The following is a 23,872-nucleotide window of genomic DNA, read 5'->3' as shown; positions in this document are numbered from 1 at the left end:
GGCCGATGTATGAATAGGAAAGTTCATGCATGGGTTTAATATGAAAAACGTAGTTGTTTTCACATTTCCTATCACTTTGGAAATGATCTGTATTTTGAAAATAAACAGGAACCTCTCTCTATGGTTACGAATCTGGCATTTTCTGCTAATAGTTATTGAACCTTGTCAGTTTTTTTCCTGGATTAAAATTTCATGGAATGCTTTTCAAAACTGGTATGTAGCAATTCATTGCTGGATATTAATTAGGTATGCATTCAATTGTGTGAGTTTTTTCTTATTTGGGTTGGAAATTAGCTCTTAAAAGAACGAATAACAATCATATCACGTGGTTTTCCATTGCTTTCATGGAATATTCAGTGGAAGTCTCGATTGTAATAATTTTTATCCCGTTAAGCAATTTATGGAGTTGAAAACGATCTCATCATAAAGTTATTTATTACAGATTACTGACCGGTTTTGACTCTTAATGGCGCATCAAAGTTAAAAATAAACATATGCAAACACAAAAGTTTGTATGTTTTGGCCATTGAATAGCTAAGCTTTAAAAGGCTGCCATATAATTGTAATTTTCAACGAGTGAGAAAAACAGGAATGGAAAATTATAATTGGGAATAGTTATTTGCTGCAATCCATCCTTAGTTTTTACCCCATCAAATTAGATGAACAATAAATAACTCTGTAATGTTATTAGTTCCGTAATGATAGAATAAACATATTTCAGTCCTGGAAAAGGCAATAATGGACGCAATATACGTATAATGAGAGCACAGATTGAGTGCATCAATGAAATAGCACCTGAATCATTCCAAAATTCAAGCATAAATTCTGATTCAGGTTTACTTTTTAAAAACATATTCTGATAGGAATAGGAAAGATGAACTGCGGCAGAAAAATTTCATGAACCGATTGCTGATAAGTTCAAATGTGCTGAATTGAAAAGGCCCTCCATAGGAAATAAATACTTATCATTCTCGGCTCCACTATATATACTTTAAAACTCGACCGCAGGGATGTGGTGACATGTTTTTTTGTAATTGGTGATGTAAAAAATTGTAAAAAGAGCCAAGTTTTGCCTTGTATTTCCTTGCTCAGCAGCTTAGCAGGATCAAGAACAAGGCTTAAATACATTTATTACGTATGCTGCCGGTGTAAATGAACGTTTCCAAAGTAATGGTAGAAACTTTATGCATACAACGACTGTTTTTTCAACCTTCGATGTGCCACGAATATTAGACAATGAGATAAATTTAGAGTATTCCATTGCTAAATATTATGTACCTTTTTGGTTAATTTTCGAAAAAATCGTTTCGCCGATGCATCGTGCCAGTGGACAAGCGTCACCATACATCTTTAGAGAACGTTGCCCCAAATGAGTTGAAATGAATTTTACCGTTGCCCTGAAGTCCATCACCCGATTGAAAATGCTTCTACGTCTACATCTACATAATACCCTGCGAGCCATCTCTAGGGTGTTTGGCAGGGGGCAATCAATCACCAGCATGCAGCATGCAATTGTACTCCCACATGCACACTACACGGTCCAAAAATGTCACATATACTAACAAATTATACTACCATATGATGTTAGAAATAATAATAAAATTAAGAAACATGCATTAAGTTTTACATAGGTTAGTGGGCTACACTACAATTCATGCAATCTATTTATGAGTTCTATCGCTGCCGTTATAATCTCTCATTGATCGTATATTTTGCTTCCCTCCAAGCAACATCTTCATTTCAGTGTAAAGATGAAAGTCACTTGGCACTAGGTCGAGATTGCACGGCGGGTGATCGAGAATGTCCCATTAAAATTGTTCAAGGAGCAGTTGGGCTACATCACCGCTGGGAGGATGGGCGATTTTATGGATCATTTCTGAAGTCAGCATATCTTTCCTTTCGTTATGAATAGCTCTGCGCAGATGAAGTAGTGTTTCATTCTGAGCCGCTGAATTTATGGCTATCCCCACACGATCCTACTAATGACTAGCAAGTCATCATTGTGATCCCATAGCACGGTAGCATTACGCATTGATTGTTGAAGGATCGCCTGAATTTTCTTGGTTTACCTGGTGATTTTTGGTGCATCCATTGTTGCTCCGTTTCAGGTATGTCGTGTTAAAACCGTCTCATCACAGTTGATTTGCACTTTATCGGCATAAAGAAAAGAACATCTTGGTAGTGGGGCCATTCGGCGAGTTTTGTGGTCGTCGCTCCGCAGTTCAAGCGTGGCGGGAAAATCTATTGCCGCGACCTTGTTAATGTGACTGGTACTCACCTTAAACTGACAAATTATGCTCAAAAATGAGATAGCGTTTGCTAAAGAGGACGAGCACTTTGCCCTCTGAGTCTAGTGACCACCTTTCACTTTGCGAATGGCGACTTTGCTAAGGTTGAAAGAAGACAGCCCTCGCCCTTACATTAAGTTTCCCGTTGCATGAAATATTCCTCTTCATGATTTGTCAACCAGTTGTTGTAAATACATTTGTTTGTGAGAATGTAGCAGTCAATAACAGTTTCCATGTAACAGTTTCCACTTCACTTCAGTTGTAAGTGCGGATGTTTTATTTTTTTGCTATTTCATTAGAAAACAAGCTTCATCTAAATCGCCTAAGATAAGCTTAACCTGTATGGCTAATAATTTCATGAAACTCAATAATTTTGCCAATTGCAAAGCTTAAAAGGGAATTCCTCTAGTTGAAGAAATTATTCCTCAGATATCATATTCTAATAATGAACGTGAATGGCAGTAGTGACCAATTGTGACTCAGTCTTACGGTAAAATTTTCTCTGGTATATGCATATTGCAGTTGAGGTGAGGTTTTCGGTTCTACATACAATTTTTGACAAATTCAAATTTAAGATTCTCATTGGAAATGAAAAAAAAAATATTATCACCGAAAGTTGCGGCCGTAACTGATTACCGAAATCTCTACCGTAGGTACAAAACCCGAACCTGAATGTCGATAAAATACATCCGAAATGATCAAGTCCAAGTTGACAGTATCAAATATTGTGTATGTAGCTGATTTTTCTGGAAAAATTTTCTAAGGAAACTGCACCAAGAATATCATCCGAACTGCAATGGCAAATGACAAAGTAAGAGGCGGACACACAAAACTTTCTAAAAAGATATTCTTCTCCGGACCACGACGGAAAAATGAATTTCGAGTTAAATCGAGAAGCGAGTTTGTATTGTGAAATATTGAGGAAATCGAGATCGAGCCATGATCTTCGAGTTTTAATCGAAACTCAATTTTTTTACTCCGAACTTGACCTTCCTGTTTGATCTCAGTAGCGTCACTAATGGCAGATGATGACGTCGACCGACTCGAGTGAAATACTTTTCTCTGAGGCCTGTAAAATTGGAAAGGCACACGCGCGATCATCAAGAAAACATCTCAATCAGTTGATCTTCCTTGAATATTTATTTTAATCGAATACAGCAATCCTAGACTTTAATTTGCGTACTTTAATAAATTTTTAAAAGTAGGTAATTCAGGTATTTATTCTCGAGGTTTTTCAACTACTCAAATGTCTATTTTGAGTGATTTAAAAATTGATGATAAGCATATTTTGTACAACCTATTTTGTAAAAATCGTTGACTATTTTTATTCTTGGATATGTTAGTTCAACTTTCGATTTTTCTTGGAAAGTCGAGCTTTTGATATCGATTAAAAATCGACATTTTTCCAATCACTATTTCGTGGCAGACATAGTAAAAGTGTAAAATATTTCCTGTCACTCCTTTCCTCCGGGATGGCCTGGTTATTGTTTGGTTTTCGTCCAAGGCGTGAGGGAAACAGGTTAATGTCAAAGTAGACCGCGTGCACTACATGGAAATCATGGATGAAGTAAAGTGGAGTGCTGCGGTTTCGATGTTATTCTGGTGCTATTTGCTTTGCTAGTGTAGACGTCCTTATACATTTCATATTTGTAAAGTGCAGTCATGTTAGAGAAAATGAAATTTATTCACATCATCGTATATTTTCAAGTGTAGCTAGAAATTTTGTTTCGATCTTTTTTATTTAACATCTCTTCGTTCTAAAATCACTCTACGTGTTTATCAGAGTGATTCAAATTCTTGCCTAATAGATTTTCTTTCGTACGGTTTATCTGCTGGCATACAAGTTTATTTTTTGGAGATTCAGAGCACTTCCTATGAAGGAAGGACGTAAGAGTCTATGTCCCTAGTTAGTTTACCTTTCTTATCTTTATCCTCAACTCTCAGTAAACTAGTAAAAAATTATTGCGTCTATTGCAGCAATTAAGGTGATGATTCACTCCACTTCGAGTGGCTCCGTAGTGCGCTTCACTTTGCCGGCTATTTTTTCCGTGGCGGACTGATTGCTAAAATCCTAAATTTTTACCCTAAAATTTTATTTTTACCCTATATTTAGTATAACCCGATCAATATTAGGATATAGTCACGCAGTATCCTCTCAGAGATAAAGTTTATGTGTTTGAGATACAGCAAACGGTGATGAAGGTTTACTTCGTATAGCCAGAATATTTCAAGATAAATGATTAAGTTTTAAATAAATAATTCGCCACTATCAGCGGCTGGTGTTCTAGCACCTTTCAACAAAGACTATTTAGTGTCTTAAGAGGGGTAGCGTATACCTTAGTGTATAAAGGGTGATGTCTTCACGGGCTCTCCAACAGGTAAGGGTCCTGATAAGGTAAGCTGATAATTTATCAGTCCTGAGGATGTTGGGAAAATCTCCCGTCGAAACGTCAGCATCCATCATTAAGTCCCTAATCCGGTGGGAAACCTGTTAAGAACTCACCCGAATAACTCACCGGAAGAGCCTGAGATCCTTTGTACACGTTGATTTCTGTCTTCGCCGTTACACGCGGTGTTGTTTAGTGATTTAATCAAAGACGTCTTGGCAGCGTTTATATGACATTTAAAAGTTGCATTTTCTGCTGTAAGTTGGCATAGACTGCTGCTCCTCCATGAGCCGGACAAAGTCATCTCGGGAATAATAATTACAGTAGGTCAGTTTCATTTTAATGTATTTATTTGAAATAATGTAAATATAACTTATGCAAAATGATTTTTTATAGTGAAAATACAGTGCAGTTAAGGAGTAAAATGCGAAATAAAAATTATTCTCGTGCTGCTCCCTCACGGCATACGGTGTACTTACAAACCTCACAACCCATCTGCTCCGTCCGACTCCCCACCGATATTTTCTCGTTTTTAGTTTACTCGAAAGTTGCCTTTTGCCATTAGCTAAAGGTGCGATCCGTGGATTATGACGAGGAACAAGGGATATATCATGAAATTTTCACAAAATATCATTTCAATCTCATTTTTAGAAAAGTAACAAATTGCCCTCTTCAGATTGCACTCTATCGTATGGCGATAACGAAATACAGGGTAACCTGATATTTTTTTAAGAAAAATAATTGGAAATTTTAATGAACGAATAAGATCATGTGTTGATGCTGTCTCTGATTTGATATTGTAGAGGGATACTATAAAAGAAATATAAATTACATTTTGGTAAAAAACTTATTCATAGCCTTAATAACTCAATCTCATGTTGAAAACGTACAAAAATCACCATTTATTATTTGAGCTAACAGAAAATTATAGCTGTATTTGGTATCAAATGTTGTTTGATTCGTGAAATTGCGCTGAGGTCGGCTCATAGACCTCAATTATGCTGTCCATGAAAATACTATCAATGAAATGCCCATACTGTGTGTATGTACCCTATTAATGCTATTTTAATTATCAATTGGTGTCATAAATGAAAGGAAAACATTTTAATATAAAATTATGTGAAAATCATTTATCATGGGCCGTTTGATCGCGGCGGAACTTCCTAAAAGGCTTCTTATTTTTTCCTTAACAGACATAGAAATACGCATTTGATCTTCTATATCGCATATTGTAAATGGAGTTGCAACTGATCCATATTAGGGAAGTGCAGGTTTATGCCAAGTAACCCGACGTGCATGATAAAGGTCGCAACGTTATAAAATCATTTCATGCTTGACTTGGTGGAAGTTCGATGTATCCATGACGAAAACACAAATTGTAATTTCCACACTAAAATTCAAAACTCAACTACTGACCGTGATTTCAACATATTGCATGATTTTCAAGGTGTTGCAACCAGCTTTCTCTCAGTATTTAAACAACTCAACGTTCATTGAACTTCTTCTGACCAAAAACGGCTGAGTAAAAAAATGACCATTGATATTGAAATATCACTCAGACGTCGTCTTAGGAACAGAGTGCTAGCTTGTAGAGGATATTCGCGACAGCAAAGGTTTTACGTCAGGATGTAAGGCCTACAAATACAATCGATCCGATAGAAAAGGACCAATTACCACCAAATATATCCTGGGAGAGCGAAATAAGTAAGAGTCCTCCGGGAAAATGCTGGGAATCAGAGGGGATCTTTCAAAAGTGCTATGTGGTAATGCCAATAAGATGGATATAGTGTTAAAATTCCTTAAAGACAGAAAATAATAACCAAAATATGATTCCGACAGTTAGGTATAGTAACACAATGATAGAGCACTAAAATAATTGACTATTGATCTATTTATTGATTGTGGTGGTGCAATATAATATTTTCCATCGACCTACCCTCAATATATGAACACCGCCACACTGCGTTTTTATTCCTAAATAATTAGAACTTCTGTTTATTTTTTATTTTTATTGCTTAAGTTTCTTGGCTATTGAATAAATAATCTTATTAAGGGAGAAAGACGATGACAGGCTGAATATAACCGGCTAATAAATGATTGCCATGGATACAAATAAACCGCTTGTACACATACCACCTCTTTTTCTCATTTGGTTCACCGCCAACGCTACTTTTTTCATTTCGGATTTACCACGATATTCCTGAGAAAAAAACGCGGAACAAAATTAACTAATGAGGCTGGAGCAATGCGAAATTCATGGTATGGTCCTTCTCATGTGACCTTCTTGAATATTTCAATTTGGCATTTTGACTGAAGGTCGGTGTTGAAACTGCTGAGGGTGTCTCAGGCAAGTGCTTGGAGAGGGAGTTGTCAAGGGGTTGAAGGGCTCCTTTAGTGCGCGGTAAGAGGGAAGTAGTCGATTGCCATTGTCATTGCGTGTAATGTTTTAACCGTGTGAAGGTCCAAAACTGGAGTGTTATTATCGATTTGGTCAATTAAATCAACATGAATTCACCTGTCGCCCTTCATCATTGATCAGACGAAACTGCATCAATTAAACGAAGAGAGCGAAGAGTAACATCGTATTCGTCCGGCCGCAACTCAACTCGAATGCGTGTGGCTGTCGTGTGAAATGTGGCGCAGAAATAATTTGTCCATGTGCTGAATAAAATGTAGAGGAAAGGTGGGCTATTCGTCACCAAGTGATGCAATCGAACTAAGAGTGTATACGGCGCTTTGACACGGCTGGTGGCCGCTGGAGACTGGAAAGATGTATGCTTGGCTTAGATTTCTTAGTAAGTTTAGAAAATATATTGTTATTATCTAAGTACTACCGATTACCGTAGGTTTCCATGGAGTGCTTATAAAGTATTCTGGCACTCTCCTTTCCCTTTATAAACTTCCCTCTTCAATTTATAATGAGACCTCCGAGTGAACAGATTACTCCCTTTAATTATATCTAAAAATCCCATTCCCTTCCTCCCCCTCCCCGTATAGTCAACATTCAAACCTCTGACGCTGTTTTCAACATCCCCTCCTCGCTCAGTACTCCATCCATCCATACCTTCTGTCTCCTCCGCATCTCATCTAGAAGCTTTCTCTTTTCACCCCCCATGTCCAGCACTTCTTTGTTCCTCTGCCTTTCCGTCCACTTCTCAGTCCCATTCCTCTCCACACTCACATCTTGAACGCCTCCAGTTTCCTCTCCCCCTCCTTCCTAAGTGTCCATATTTCGGCGCCGTAAAGTCTTACCTCCAGATCAGACTCTCCACTAACCTTTCCTTAGATTTTTAGTTAATTATTTTCTCATAATATCCTTTACTGCAATGAACCCCTCCTTAGCCAACGCGATTCTCTTTGTGCTGCCAATTATTATTTAAATATTTCTGGGAAAACATCACCAATATATTTCCTGGTCCACCAGAAACAATAATAGTAAGAGAGATACATTGCCGAACTGATATTTATAGTTATTATAATTTATTTCGGATAGTAAAGGGCTTGAATAGATTCTAGGTCGAAATCATATACATTCAAAATAAAGAAAGTTGTTTCAGTTGACATCTCGCGTATTAGAAAATTAGAAGTTACCCTCAATTCTCCTCAAATTATTCAATTGGTCCTAATGTTTGTGGAAATTTGGCAGTAAATCATACCTTGCTCAAACGTAAAACTCACAAACTTCAAAGTGACCTGAGAAAAGGAAATGGCCCCACTTTTTCATTTAATGTGTGATAATTCACGTGTCTGTGGCTTTCACTCTGGTGAAATCTAACCTCAAATATCCTAACCAACCCTCCAGTTGAATCTCTGAGTGAGTCGAACTCAGGCAGTCAATTCTTCCCGCAGCTGGTTTCCACACAACACACGCCCATTGAGTCATTGAGTAGGATTCCGGAAAAAATGGATTCTCCTACCTCTCGGTTCTTAATTATATCCATTATCCAGACTAACGAATCACGTTAAGTTACTCAAGATTCATTTAAATTAATTTAAAGATACTTTTACGGGCTTGAGTTTTTGACAATGGTTCCAAAAGCTTGCTAATCTGTTAATATCTACAGGATGTCAGCATCTTAGCTCCAAGTCTTTCCCCCATAAAAAAAAAGTCTTTGAAGAAAACCAAGATGTCAGTATCCAGCAGAAGAGAAGAAGTCAAGACCAACATTAAAATAGGGAGGCAAAAACTGATAGAGGTGGATGAATTCTGTTATTTGGGAAGCAAGATAACTAGTGACGGGAGAAGCAAGAAAGAAATTATCAGCAGAATAGCCCAGGCGAAGAGAGCATTCCACCAAAAGAGAGACCTGCTTACAGCGGGAAACTTAAATATGGAAGTAAAGAAACAATTTATGAGAACCTACATCTGGAGTATGATCCTATACGGAAGTGAGGCATGGACAATGACCGCAGCGGAGAAAGCAAGGATAGAGGCCTTTGAAATGTGGTGCTACAGAAGAATGATGAAAATCAAATGGATCGACCGAGTTAGTAACGAGGAAGTCCTAAGAAGGGTAGGAGAGAAGAGAAGCCTCATGAAAACCTTAATAAGAAGACGGAACAACCTTATAGGCCACATCTTGAGACATGATGGCCTGATGAAGACAATCGTCGAAGGACAGGTGGAAGGCAAGAATGGAAAAGGAAGACCTCGAACAAAATATATGGAACAAGTAAAGAGAGATGTGAAAGAGAAGAAATACGTAGGTGTGAAAAGATTAGCTGATAGGAGAACTGAGTGGAGAGCTGCGTCAAACCAATCCTAGGATTGTTGACCAGTGATGATGATGATGATGACGGAGATGGTGTTAAGTATTGTACTCGTCAACTTATATATGGAAATAAAATAGTATTATCTTAAGAAACATGAATATTTTGTTAGGGAAGGAATACGTCTTTCGTTAAAATAATAAATTTTGACATCTATAGACAAAATCATTCTTTCTCGACAGAGTAGCACTGCATCTCTATATAACAACCATTCCGTGATTAACAACAGTCATAGAGAATTAGTAGTTCAAGTTATAATAGAGTATCGTGAGTCTAGGAAAAAATCAGTCTTTCGACCATATATTAATGGAAATCTTTAAGCATTTAAGGTATTGGAGACGAAAGAATTCATGTAAAATAATTTTGCGTGGAGAGTTACCTGTATGTTTAACTTATGGCATAAATATTACGAATTTTCAAATTGTTAAACCATACGGTATGTTTAACCCTGCGGTTGCTTTGGATATGTGGGTAGGGCTCGCCCATGGTTCAACTCAGACCTAACCACGGGCGTTTTAATATCGCGGATTCAGGGATGTGATGGGAGGACTACTGAGTGGAGCCATGAGCGTTATGTCACCCTTATGATGGATGAAATTCATTTGAAACACTTTCTTGACAACAGAGGCGGATGTGTAGTAGGATATGCTTATAACTCCAGCAGTTTAGCTTCCAGTGCTCATGTGCTTGTGGTACAGAGCTATCTTCATTGAAAGATGTTGTCCATACACTGCCAGGGATGTGATGGGAGACTTTGAGGATTTTATGTGGAGATTTGAGGACCAAAGGCTTATTCCGGGATTCGATCCCGGAACTCCACGATCAGCAGCCAAACTTGTCCCCAATTGTCCGTAAACCGAAAACCTAAGAAATGAAATCTTGGTCAATTGAATTGAGACTTGTTTCTATCTCGAATGTTTTAACATTGAAAACCCATTAAGCAAAATCGAAATTTTAGTTTGGGTCCACAATGTGAGGTCAAAAGGTCAACATTGTAAAATTTTGCTTGCGCTCAACAAAACTAAGAACCCTTCCCCATGCACGGAAAAAAAAGATTTGATTAAAACTATCGAACTGGTGTGATAGGGAGTATTTTTGTTAAATATACTTAAACTTTGATGCAAATTACTAAGCACTTGATTTATTTTACCAAACGCTAGCGTGAGCTCTTGATATATTTCATCAAACATTTTGGTATTGCATAATTTGGTCAATTGTACGGAAGAGTTTCGTAAAAATAACCGAATTAATTCAATACGATTCTGAGTTTGATAACTTTTATCGAAGTTATGATTAATTTTACGAAGGTGATTGCTTGTTTGGTAAAAATTATCAAGCTCTACATTGCTATGCAAATTTGGCTTGATAGAATTTACCAAGTGTTTCGTAATCTATCGAACGGTCTATCGTTCCTCTTATGTTTATACCAATACACATTTGCAGTTGAAAGATTCTTAAACAGGCCTTACATAAAAGATAAGTTGGTAGAAATGCTTTTGATTTCATTATTTGTGATGGCGATAACGTTTTAATTTTGTTTACGTTCATTTTTCTGTTTTTTTCCTGCTTTAAATTGCAATACTACCCGTTAGCTGGTGCATCAAAGACATTGATTGAATCGCATATTATCATAGATATTAAAGCTGTAAGCAGATGTTTGTGTATTTCGACACATTAAAACTTTAATTATAGGTATTCCTGAGGTATAATCATTCGCGATCATGTTTAATAACGTGATAAAAGCCGTGATACTACACCCAATCCATGCTAAGGATATCACCCAGCACGTTAAAGCCATCTCTATATCGATGTAATAAGCCTGCAAATAAAGTTTTCTTGCGCATCTGCACTAGATATTCATATGGAGTAACTACGTAATGCAATTGTGTGCATCAAGTATTCCTCTTAAGCATACAAAGGGAAACTGTAGCCACACCTTATTCACATTTCAAAACAAAGGTTAAATACTTACAATAATAATATATTACAGCGTTTAAGTTAGCAATTATTATGACAACCGATTTAGACTAGTTGTTAGAGTCCGTTGCTACCACGCGGAGGGCCCACGTTCAATGCTTCATGCAGGCTTGTTATTTTTCCACTTTTTTTTGTATTTTTTTTGCAGAAACTTACGCCAAACTCCTAATTTTATTATATTCAATCATAATAGTGTTTTCTGGGTTGAAAATCTTTCACATGTGCACGCTACGTCGATTTTATTGCCCTTTCGATTTTGATAGTTTTTATCGAACTGCTGTAGCCATCTCGGTAACAATTACCAAATCAGTTTGATAGAATTTATCAAACTGGTTTGGTAATAATTACTGAATTTTTCAATGTGCCATATGAACCCAAAAGTTTGATAAATTTAATCAGAAATCGATAGTTCTAATCAAACTTTTTTCTTCCGCAAAATCGAAATTTTAGTTTGGGTCCACAATGTGAGGTCAAAAGGTCAACATTGTAAAATTTTGCTTGCGCTCAACAAAACTAAGAACCCTTCCCCATGAGTATGCCAATTTTCAAGAATATTGCTTGATGGGGAAGTTACTGAAATTAGAGGTCAAAAATGGCACACGACCCTTGGGACAGTCTGTACATTGATGGCATGTTGTTAATATGCAAATATTTTTTGACTATGCGTGATTTATTGACGTTTATACCTTTTTTGTGCATTGTGATGAAACTCCTCCTCTTATTACTTTACCCGATTGAGGTGGCTAAAAGGACACCGCCCCCCAAGGAAGAGATTCGGAGAGAGTCAGGGGGGGGGGGGCCAAAGTGCCCATTTGATTCGCGGGGCTTCCGCTCGTGGCGCTGGAGGCGGATTTAGTGTCGCTTCGGAAGGCTGTTGAAGGCGGAGGTGCGCTCTCTCTCGGGCACGGAAGCAGGGATCGCCTCACGCAGGTGCAGGGGCGAATGTCGGCTGAAAGGGTTGAGAGTGGAAAGAGAAAGCCTATCTGTGCGGGTCATGGCCTCTGGGGATTTACGTCGAAGAATTCATTGCCGCGTTGCGTACCCCACACACTGTGCGCTCAAGTCGAAAATAGTCGGACTAAACCTCAAAACTCGCTTAACTCTGGGTCTCTCAGAACGACATTACTGTCAGCTCCTTCAAGTCACTGTATTCGGGTCTCTGAAGAGGATTCAGTGACATGTACGTCGTAGCTGGCTGCAATGATGACGAAAGTGTCGTCCGGAAGAATTAAGAACCGATGCGATGTAAAGTCCAGAAAGCTACACCTTCTCATGGCTCCAAAGTTAAATAAAATTTCAAAGGTAACGCCTGTATTCTGTCCGAGATGTCCCATTTTCTAACTGTTACCACTTCTTTTGAAGAAACGTAACGTAACCAAAAATACACATTGTTATTGACCGGTTTTTTTTTCATCAACATGTTTTTCAATTTCATCTAATTGTTGAAATTGCTACAGGTACGAAAAAATGGCGCAACTCCATTGTCATCGAATTTCTGTATTTAAATAGGATAATAAAAAATGCCGCGAAATGTATAGAGGAATTTTCACAACAGTTAAGGCAAGGCCTTTAGAGTGTGCATCCAAAGAGATCGTGTTTGATCGTTCGCGGCGTCGAAATTAAAATTAGATGAAATCGTGGAAATGGGAAAAATAGGGGAGGAAGAGTATTTTGAGTATTTCAATTAATGTACGACTTACGTTATTAAATTATTCAGTTCCTATTGAGAAATTAGAATAACGTATTTTAATGTTAAGGGAATTTTATTAAAATAAGTAGGTTTTTGGTCGTTTTCAACAATGTTATCATTATTTTTTTATTTTAAATAGATATTCCTAAGGTAATGAAACGTTTAGGGTAGCCACACATTGCACATCGAAGTATATAGTAGTCAATACGTTTTATACTATGCATCGCTTACATTGGCAATGCGTCAATACGAACTGTTCTTGGATTGAAAGTTCATACTTCAGGTAATAAAAGGTTGAAATAAAAAGCTAAACCGAGAGGCATCCACTCAATCTAATCCAAATATAATTAAATCGTAAGCCTATCTGAAATAGTGGCCAAGATTATGTTTAAAGATGAGATTGTACTAGAGTGGTGCTCACAGGAAAACATTTTTATCTTAATAATGTTCTCTTGAATATTATTCTCGGAATGCCCTCTTGGTAGATACATCTGAATTATTTTACCTCAAAGGAAATGAAATATTTTGAGCTTGGCAAAATTTTCTCCGCAAGCACCAGATGGCAATGTCTTGGTCTCAAACAGATAGCTAGATTCCCTGAAAACTGGTATAACATTGTAGATATCTGCGCTGAGGAATATTCCTTCTAACTTTTAAAAAATTTCCTCGGTGATAATTCCACGACGTTTAAAACATACAAGAGAAACCGGTGGTAGTTTACAGAGCTCTCCGTTCGGCCAGACAAAAATAAGCAAAGCAAATAAACAAAGCAAAATGATATCTACGTAAAGATATTGTACTGGTGATAAGAAAATGTAATTACGCGATGAGGAGACTCATTGAATTTTATTAAAGGTATATCTACATCTACATAATACCCTGCGAGCCACATCTAGGGTGTTTGGCAGGGGGTATTGGTTTTTCAGAAATATAATATACCTCTTCGAACTTCAATTTTAAAAATACGACGATGGAAGTGCATCTTTATGGTGGAGGCATGTGCTATGTGATGGGAGTGGCAGGACATTTGGGATCTGCCCCGGGCGCCACTTGCTCGCACGATGGGAGGGGCTCAATTTCCGTCGTGGGGGGGGAGGCGCTTCACTTAGTGGCGCCAGCCCCTGGATTGCGCCCCCGCCTGCGTTCAGCCGTGAGAGGGAAGCCGTGTCGTGATCCGATGGCGAAGAGAGGCGAATAGGCGCGGCTGAAGGCATCCGGGAGCCGCGCCGTGGTGCGGTTGCGATAAGGGAGGGAGTCGAGCGTGGAGCAGCCCCTTTTATTTTTTGACGCGCGGAATCTGTGGCGGGTATTTTTCCCGAATGGGGCGATATTCGCGTCTTTTCATCCGCTATTACTATCGCGTCTCCTCGCGCGCGTAAGCCACTGTCGAAAATAGCGGCTCAAGGCGTGAGCTCTAAATTCACATTCGCCTTGAATGACGGAGGGCGAAAAAGAGAGCATTGGAAGCGAAGTCGAGCGGCGATGGCGGGTCAGGTAGATCCGAGGAGGGCTGTATCTCGGGCGGCACAATGCTTGTCCCTTTGGGTTAGCTCACACCTCAGTGAACTTTGACCTCCGATTAACCATTAAAGGTCAAATGGTTGTCATTTTGAGACTAGATATATCGTCATTGTCACGGGTGAACTAATAGCTAGCCATTGTTGGTTGCCTAGACTAGGGGTATCCTATTTACTTGGCCACGAGGGCCACATTCCAAGCTCCGAAACGCCCCGCGAGCCGGATAGCAAATTTGCCGATGACTGAAGTATTCCTTCGATACCAACGTCTACTGAAGAATCCGGTGGCGTATTTCTTATTTACGAACAGTTGAAAGCGATTTTGACGTGCAGTACAGCGCTGCAGTGCTCCTAACGGCGTCTCACAGAGTTAAACGAGCGAGAATTGCGCGCTACTTGAAACGAGTACGGGGGCCGGATCCGGCCCGCGGACCGTATGTTGGAGACCCCTGGCCTAGACAGCCGGTTGCAATAGCCGCATTTTTACCTTACATTGGACACAGTTAGCTTTTTTTGGAAATAATGGTAGTACAATTATTTCTCCCTTTCCCATAAACCTAAGAAAATACATCTGTACATGGAAAAATTAAGATTTGTGTCTATCTTGATAATTTTAGCATTGAAAACCAGAAGCAAAATTTTGCGTTTGGAGCGAAATTTGGAGGCCAAAACGTTAGAATTTCCTTTTCACTCAGCAAAACATGCGAACTTTTTTGTTTGTGTGTATAACGTTTATCAAAATTGCACGGCTGAAGGTGGATAGAATCGACTCACGTTTAATGAAACAGTCTGTAAACACTATGCATCAGATCTTATCGTGAAGATTTATTGATATTTATTCTTTGTGCGCCATTTAATTGGTTTTAAAAAATGTCTGCAGTGCTCCAAATGAGCGCAGAGCTATACATTTAATCGTTTAGAATAGAGCATTTATAGTCAAGAGAATTATTATAGATTAGGATAATAGTTCGGTTGAGCGGGAATTTTGCATCCTACTTAGGCTAAAGTCTCCTCTCATAAGTTTTGTGTGCGCCCTCAATACGATGTCCCCGATAATTCCTGGGTAGCGACGAAACAATGTTATTTGATTATATATGTGTAATTACTCACATATCTAATTATAAGTTAGATTTGATATTTTTTTAGTAATTTTTAGCAGAGACTATTTAGTCTATTTTTCTCTACTGCATCGAAAAGTTTTTATCACATTTTTAATTTATCAGCGATTCACGAACGCATTCAGTCTTTAATTAATCGCTACTTTGAGGTTTTAGTTTTCATTGCTCTAAAATTTGTATCGGTCACAAAACATGAACCCTTGAACCCAAAACTAAAACCCATCGCTTCTTTAACTCACAGCCTTCAGAGTTAACGCCTTCTATTGATTAAAAAAAATTATTTGAATAATGGCACCGTTTTATTCTGATTTCTAATTTCCGTCTGCTTTTCTAATAAAAATTAGCCTCATTTTGGAATGCGTTTATTTTTTTAAGCTGCAGGCAAGGATGACGTTTTTTTCTTTAGTTTAATTAGAAAACAAAAAGAAGAAAAGTCAGCTTGATGGTACAATATTTGACCCTACCAAATCGGGTTTGTAAATTTCGGATGAATTTCAAAAATTGCCTCCTGAACAGGGGTGACCCAAGGATTTTTCGGGTTTCTACAGTAGACACTACATTTATCAGTAACAAAATAACATTAATGCTTCCTTTGTCAGTGACATTCTTAAAATTGAAATACTTCAAAACGTATAGGAACTTAAACCTCACCCGAACCACAAAAAGCCCATGCTTTTTAAAATAAAAATGTCAGTACCTACGTGTTAGCCGCAAGTAGTCACTATTGCCATTCACGCTTATTATTTGCCGATGTCATCCACAGAATGAAGTGTCTAATAGGGGAAATACCCTTTACGGCTTAGTGATTGGCAATGTTATTGAGTTTTGTGATATCATTAACCTTACAAGTTGACCTTGCCTTTCATTTGAGACATAAGAATTCTCTGCTGTACGCTGTATCGAGGAATGATCGATCATTACTTTTTAAAGATCATCCACAAAAAAGAATACTATTTGCAAGGTTTTATAAATCTCTCCTGAAAAAAAAGAGTGCCACTAATACCATACATGACCCAATACTTAGAAAACAATTTGTTAGAAACTAATTCGTCATTTTTTTACTCACTTAATGGTTCCGTTTTGGTGTAACGTTAAGGCCAAGAGGTCTAGTGCCCAAGGTTTATGTTGGGCACAACTGAACATGAAGGCGTAATTATGTGGTTTAATGGAGTAAAATTAATTATATTTGATCTTAATGCATTTGATAGAATCACTTTATCACTTTATTTGGCTTAAAACCCCAATCCCTCTCTCACTGAATAGATCGCCGCCACTACCTCACGCTAACGGCGCTGAAAAGGGGTCCAAATTATTATTTTTTCGGAGCACCCAAGCGGGGGATGGTCGGATGGGGTGTTCGGCGGCTAGGGCTGGGTGCGGACGTGTCGCCATGGGAACTTGGGTCGCCGTGAGATTCGCACACGTGAAATATGGCGATGATATTCGGAGGTTCCCACGCGAGCGCGCCTATCTGCCGCTCACCATCTCCCTCCGCATCTCCACGCCCTCTCCGGACCCACGCATCCTCCCACCTCCACCCGCCTCAGAGGGAGACGTACATTTTCCCTCCAGAACGTATTTAGCGTTCCTTCCGTGGTGACCCAGGGGGTTCCTTCCGATCGAACGGTCTCAAACATCTCTTACAAAAATCCTCGGTGAACGAGGTAGCCTGGGGAAAGGAACTGCCCCCTCAGTGGCGACTCGTGAGTCAAATGCTCGGGGGGGGGGGGGGGGGCACACTTCACCAGGTGTTAGATAAATGATAGGCTACGATGTAGTTTTTAAACAGGTATATTGTTAGCGAGGTGGTAAGCCACCTGCACCCGAGCGCGTCCAGTACGAGACTGACTTGCAGGGCGAAGCCGAAGTCGCCAGTCGACTCACAGTCGAACCGCGCCGTCGACCGGTCAACAACGGCGATACAATCGATTACCTTTTCAAACATTCCGCCCACCTCTCTTCGATACATAGAAGAGATAATTCTACAATTTTCATGATAGCAAAAAAATACTAACAAAGCAACAAAAATATCCTGTAGGAAACAAAAAAAAACTTTCAGTGTATTGAGAATATTTAAATGTCCATTCACTGCGATGATTGATTAGAAACATTATTCAAGATTATGAGTTTTGACAGTGGTCTTATCATTACTGAATTATTGAATTTCACTTTCACTACCCTCACTAGTCCATCATCACCAGGGTACACATGTATTATCCTAGCAAGAGGCCATTGCGCTGGAGGAGTGTTCTCACAACGAAGAATCACCAGGTCACCAATGTTGATTTGTGATGTCCGGTGAGTCCATTTCTGTCGCTGCTGGAGCGATTGCAGGTACTCCCTTGACCACCTTTGCCAGAAATGCTGGAGCATCAGTTGAACTATTTTCCAGCGTTTTAAAACAGGTATAATTTCATCGATTAGTGAAGGCTCTGGAATGATAAAAGATGCAGAATGAATTAGAAAATGTGCAGGAGTTAAAGCTTTGTTATCAGTAGGATCATCTGTTAGGGGAATAAGGGGGCGGGAATTTAAACAGGCTTCAACTTGACAGAGTAATGTGGAAAGCTCCTCGAAGGTCAGCTTTGTATCTCCGATGACCCGTCTGATGTGATGTTTAGTGGATTTGACGGCTGCCTCCCAAATTCCACCGAAGTGAGGAGCCGCAGGAGGGTTGAAGCGCCACTCCGTCCCGGTAGACGCCAAAGCCTCTGCAATGGTGCGGTTGTAGTCAGATGACCTCTGGAACATCCTCTTGAGCTCCTGGTTAGCACCAATAAAATTGGTACCCCTATCACTTAGCAGTAGAGAACAATGTCCACGTCGTCCCACAAACCTTCGGAACGCTGCGATGAACGATTCTGATGAGTAACTTGAAACTGCTTCTAGATGCACCGCCCGTGTACTAAGGCAAATGAAAATACAAATAAAACCTTTATAAGAGCTCTGACCTCTCCCAAATGATGCTCTTATAGATATTGGTCCCGCATAGTCAACACCTGCTCTTGAAAATGGTCGACTAGGTACTATTCTATGGGCAGGTAAATTTCCCATTATTTGATATGCAGGTGTTGCTCTGTAACGTTGGCAATTCAAGCACCGGTGAATAATTGTTTTAACTATCTGACGACCCTTCACTATCCAGTACTGAGTACGTTATGTCGTCAGTGTAAGCTGTACGCCTCCATGAAGAGTTGCTTTATGACAGTCCTCAATTATTAACTCAGTAAATGGATGTTTGCTGGGTAGTATCAATGGATGTTTTTCATCATCAGATAGCAATGAATGCTTGATTCTACCACCAACTCGCAAAAGTCTTTCCTTCACAAAAGGTGACAATTTCACTAATGCACTTTTCTTAGGAAGGATTCCAGCTTTCTCCAACTGAGAAATTTCCTTGGCAAATGATTGGCGTTGAACCATGTACACTAATAGCAATCTCGCTCGATTAACTTCACTAGGGGTTAGGAATTGCTCAGAATAAATTGCACTAATTTTAAACCAAGCTTCATGAAACACTGGATGGATCACTTCCTTACCACTAAGAAAACGGATCATGTAAGCCATTACATGTTTGAGAGTTTTTAACGTAGAGTATTTTTTTTAAATATTTAAGGCATCGGTTTTTTCAAGCACACTAGTAGTTAATGATGCAGTCAATTTTCCCACTAGAAGCTCACTAGATAAGAATTCCTTTGCCTGGAATTTAGAACTATTTGGCCAGTACTTCTCATGTTTTGAGAGCCAACTTGGCCCAGACCACCATAATTTTTGATCTCTCAATGTTGATGGAGAACAACCCCTAGAAGCTAAATCAGCTGGGTTGAATTTCGTTCCCACGTGATGCCACTTAACATTTGGTACTAAAGAATGGATATCAGAACATCTATTGGCCACAAAAGTAGGCCATCTCGAGGAATGGTCCCTCAGCCAATACAGGACGTCTTGAGAGTCAGTCCACAAATGTATTTCAAGCAACTCAGACTCAAACATTATCCGATTCTGATTGATTAGCTTAGCAAGCAAGTGAACAGCACATAATTCCAATCGAGGAATGCTAAGTGTTCTCAAGGGGGAAACTTAAGTTTTTGCCTGAATTAATTTCACTGTAAACACTGATCCTGAGCATTCACTATCAGTACGCAGGTACAAAACTGCTGCATAAGCAGATTTAGACGCATCAGCAAATCCATGCAATTGCAAGGTATTGTTAGAATTACTAAAACCCAACCATCTTGGAATTTTGATGTTAGAAACTTGAGATAATTTACCATAATATGTTTGCCAAAAATCAGCATCAGATTGGCATAACTCTTCATCCCAACCTATTTTAATCAGCCAAAGCTTTTGCAAAAATATTTTGGCTAAAATTACAATTGGAGCGAGCCAGCCCAATGGATCAAATAACTTGGCTGCGGCTGATAATACTTGTCTCTTTGTCCAGGGTTCAGAATATTGCTTGATTTTGACACTAAATTTGAAATAATCTTCATTCGGTTGCCAAGTAAGTCCTAATACAGCAAAGTCTGAATCGTCCTCAAAGAGTAATTCTGGTTCACTGGCTAATAAGTCATTAGGCAGCTGTTCCATTAAGGCAGGAGCATTTGAAAGCCACTTGCGCAATGGAAATCCGCCCACCTTGCACAAGTTAATAACTTCCTGTTGTTTCAACAAGGCGGTTTGAATGTCATGACCTCCCGATAGCACATCATCCATGTAGGTTTCTTCACTAAGAATGATGGAGCCAAATGGAAAGTTAACAGCTTCATCCTTTGCCAGTTGCTTAATGACTCTATTAGCGATAAACGGACTACATTTTAATCCATATGTTAGTGTACAAAGGAGAAAAAATTGTACCTTCTCTAACGGATTAAATCTCCATAAAATAGTTTGAAGATGTCTATCTGCCTCGTGTACTAATATTTGCCTATACATCATTTTAATATCTGCAGTAAAGGCATACCTGTATTTGCGCCATGCCGAAACCAAAGATGCAATTCCTGGCAGCAAGTTAGGTCCTGCATACAGGCAATCGTTTAAGGAAAATCCTTGATTTGTTTTGAGCGAACGGTTAAAAACTGTCCGCAATCGTGTAGTAGTACTACTTGTTTTAATGACACCATGGTGTGGAAGAAAAACATATTTTTTTAAGGTTCACTTCAGATTCTGGAATACACTGCATGTGCCCAGAGACTAAATATTCTTGCATAAATTTACAATAGGATTGTTGAAAATCTAAGTCCCTTTTGAATTTATTTTCCATACGGAATAATAAAGTCATTGACGGATGGTAAGTATCTCCAAGCTGTTTTAATTTTTCAGATAATATTGGAAGTCTCACTACATAGCGTCCATCTGAATTCCGTGAGTAAGTAGATTTAAAATGACTTTCACAAGCCTGTTCTTCAGGAGTGAGAGAAACACTTACAGCATTAATCTCTTCCTGTAGCCAAAAACGCTGAAGCAGGGAGTCCACCGACATTTCGGAACTATGAAGTACTGTGGGTGTTGGCGTGGACTGGGAATAGTCAAAGTTTGTCTCACCAGAAATGATCCAACCCAAGGCCGTGGCTGTATCAATGGGTTGATTCGGCTTTCCTTTGATGATATCTCCTTCCACCACTCTAGCATGCACGGCTGCTCCAAGAAGTAACTCGATTGGTGCATTCTGAGCGAAGTTAGGATCCGCTAACACCAAGTCCTTCAAGTGAGACCAATCGTTGACCCCGTATCGAGTGCCTGGTGTATAGGAAGTTACTCGGGGCACCACCAACACCTCAGTTTTGCAGCTGAACGATGATGGAAACCTCGGCTTTATTGTAATGCTGGAAGCAGCTCTGCATGCCACATGTTGCTTTCCTCCAAGTCCACTAACTGTCACTGAAATTGATTGTTTATGTAATTTAAGTCTTTGGCACAAAGATTCAGTTATAAAACTGGATTGAGCACACTGATCAAGTAGCGCTCGAGCAGGCACTACTTTTCCACCAGGGCCATGTACGTTAACCCAAACAGTGGAAAGCAACACAAAATCAGATTTGCTTCTGACTTCGTTATTCAAATGAACATTAGCGCTTGTAGATGCATCTAGTAGAGAGGAAGGTTTTGATGAGTTTTCACCATCCCTTTTCTCACCACCATCGGTTAATCCTGAATTATTTAACTGAATATGTATTAACGTATGATGCCTTTTATGGCAGATTTGGCATCTCTTTTTTGATAGGCAATTGCGTAGCACATGATTACCTAAGCAATTCAAACAAAGCTCTTTTGATTCAACAAAGGTTTTGCGCTGCTCAGTAGTTTTGGCTCTTAACATTTCACAATAGGCCAGCCAATGATTACGATTGCATAAAACACATAACGGTTCCCTTGATAATGTTCGTCCAGTTATATGGCAATTCTCGGTAATGGGAAACCCTCTTCTGTCATGTAATACCTTCCGTCGGAAAGGCATTCTGTTGCGAGCTCCAGGCGAATGACTAAGTGATCTAGGCTCCAATTTACAGCTTTCGATATTGTCCAAGCTCATGATTTTAGTCTTAAGGAAGTTTTTTAGCATTTCATAATCAGGTGGAGTTGTTGACTCCTCTAATTTAATTTCCCACGCTCGACGTGTTTGTGGGTCTAATCTCCTTTCGGTAATTATGACAATTAAATCATCCCAATGCCCTACTGGCCGTTGCAAAGCCTCAAGCGCTAGCAAAGGATTAATTGTGCCAGCATAAATACGGCGGAGTTCGGAGGCAGATTCATTTTTCATTTGCTTTAGATCTAATAAGGATGCGAGATGGGCACTGATCGATCTTCTTGTATTTTCATAATAATCTTTCAATGACTGCCAAGCAAGCATGAAATTTTGTTCTGTCACTGGAATAGTACGAATCAAATCTGCAGCTTCACCAGATATAGCACCTTTTAAGTACTGCAACTTTGTAACGTCCGAAATATCATTGCGATCCACAATTATTGATCTCATTAAGTCCCGGAATGTTTCCCAATCTCGGAAATCACCAGAAAATTTTGGCAATTCTGCAATAGGCAATCTCACTTGTTGATCACACACTGAACGTGAAGGATTATTTTCCCGATCTATTTCACGAGTACTGGAACCCGTCTCCAGACAGATAAGAAATTCTTCAAATTCTCCCTTTCGCTGGAGATAAATTTCCTCGGCATAATCAAAGAAGTCTGAAGTGCAATACTCATGATTGGTATCGAAACTTTCACTTTCCGTCATTTGTTCATGACAATCTTTTATTTTTTGCCAATAGCTCTCAACATTCTCCAAGCGCACTTTACACGAGCCTCGGCTCATTTTCGCAGCACCTTCCTTTTTAAAGTTAACAAAGGCATTATTAATTTTCTTTAAATAAGACTTCTGTTTCTCAAAAAAGCCTTCCATTTTTTAACACCATGAATTTAATTTAATGTCACTAAACTTATTCCCATAGGCAATAGATACGATGAGCAATAAGTTTCGATAATTTAATATAAATTGAAACGATCTTACTGATTTTGGACGTCTTTCTTCTCGGGTTGATGTTCGAGACAGTCTGGGAAGTACACGATCCCCTTAGTGGGTTGATGAGTAAGCCAGCCTGGAATGCATGCGAGTCTCTTCGATGCGGTAGTCAGCTGATATTCACATGGCGTGAAGTTCTGGGTGATTCACCAACGGCCTTGTTGCTTCGTTGTCTTCACTGCTGAGATCTGCCGTTGAATTCACTCCGATTTGTAATAAGACTTTTAGTAGACCGCGATTAGTTTTAAAGCACCTTATACCCGTTTTTCGATTGATATGAATAGCACAATCAAAAGATGATTCGGCTCACAAGGGTTCAGCATAGATGAAGAGCCGGGGATTTCAATGAAACCATGATCATGCGTTCCCGGAATAGAGAATATTTCGAATTATATCCCTATCCGGCCCGAAGGACCAAAAAATGTTAGTTAAATGATAGGCTACGATGTAGTTTTTAAACAGGTATATTGTTAGCGAGGTGGTAAGCCACCTGCACCCGAGCGCGTCCAGTACGAGACTGACTTGCAGGGCGAAGCCGAAGTCGCCAGTCGACTCACAGTCGAACCGCGCCGTCGACCGGTCAACAACGGCGATACAATC

The 23,872-nt window shown here is 39.3% G+C and overlaps 2 protein-coding genes across 2 annotated transcripts; both read right to left on the bottom strand.

Annotated features, from left to right (window-relative positions):
* Nucleotides 1-17,522: 17,522 nt before the first annotated feature.
* Nucleotides 17,523-23,292, bottom strand: LOC124157031. The gene is made up of 3 exons (XM_046531499.1): nucleotides 23,261-23,292; nucleotides 21,176-21,627; nucleotides 17,523-18,652 (listed from the first exon to the last, which is right to left on the bottom strand). Coding segments are annotated over exons 1-3 (564 nt in total). The 5' UTR covers nucleotides 23,262-23,292; the 3' UTR covers nucleotides 17,523-18,541.
* LOC124157129 lies at nucleotides 17,833-18,498 on the bottom strand. Its single transcript, XM_046531633.1, has one exon. It carries the CDS (start codon nucleotides 18,496-18,498, stop codon nucleotides 17,833-17,835), a length of 666 nt encoding a protein of 221 aa, XP_046387589.1.
* Nucleotides 23,293-23,872: the final 580 nt, after the last annotated feature.

The sequence above is a fragment of the Ischnura elegans genome, chromosome 4, assembly GCF_921293095.1.
Source record: "Ischnura elegans chromosome 4, ioIscEleg1.1, whole genome shotgun sequence".
NCBI lineage: Eukaryota > Metazoa > Arthropoda > Insecta > Odonata > Coenagrionidae > Ischnura > Ischnura elegans.
This window is presented reverse-complemented; position numbering and strand designations above follow the sequence as displayed.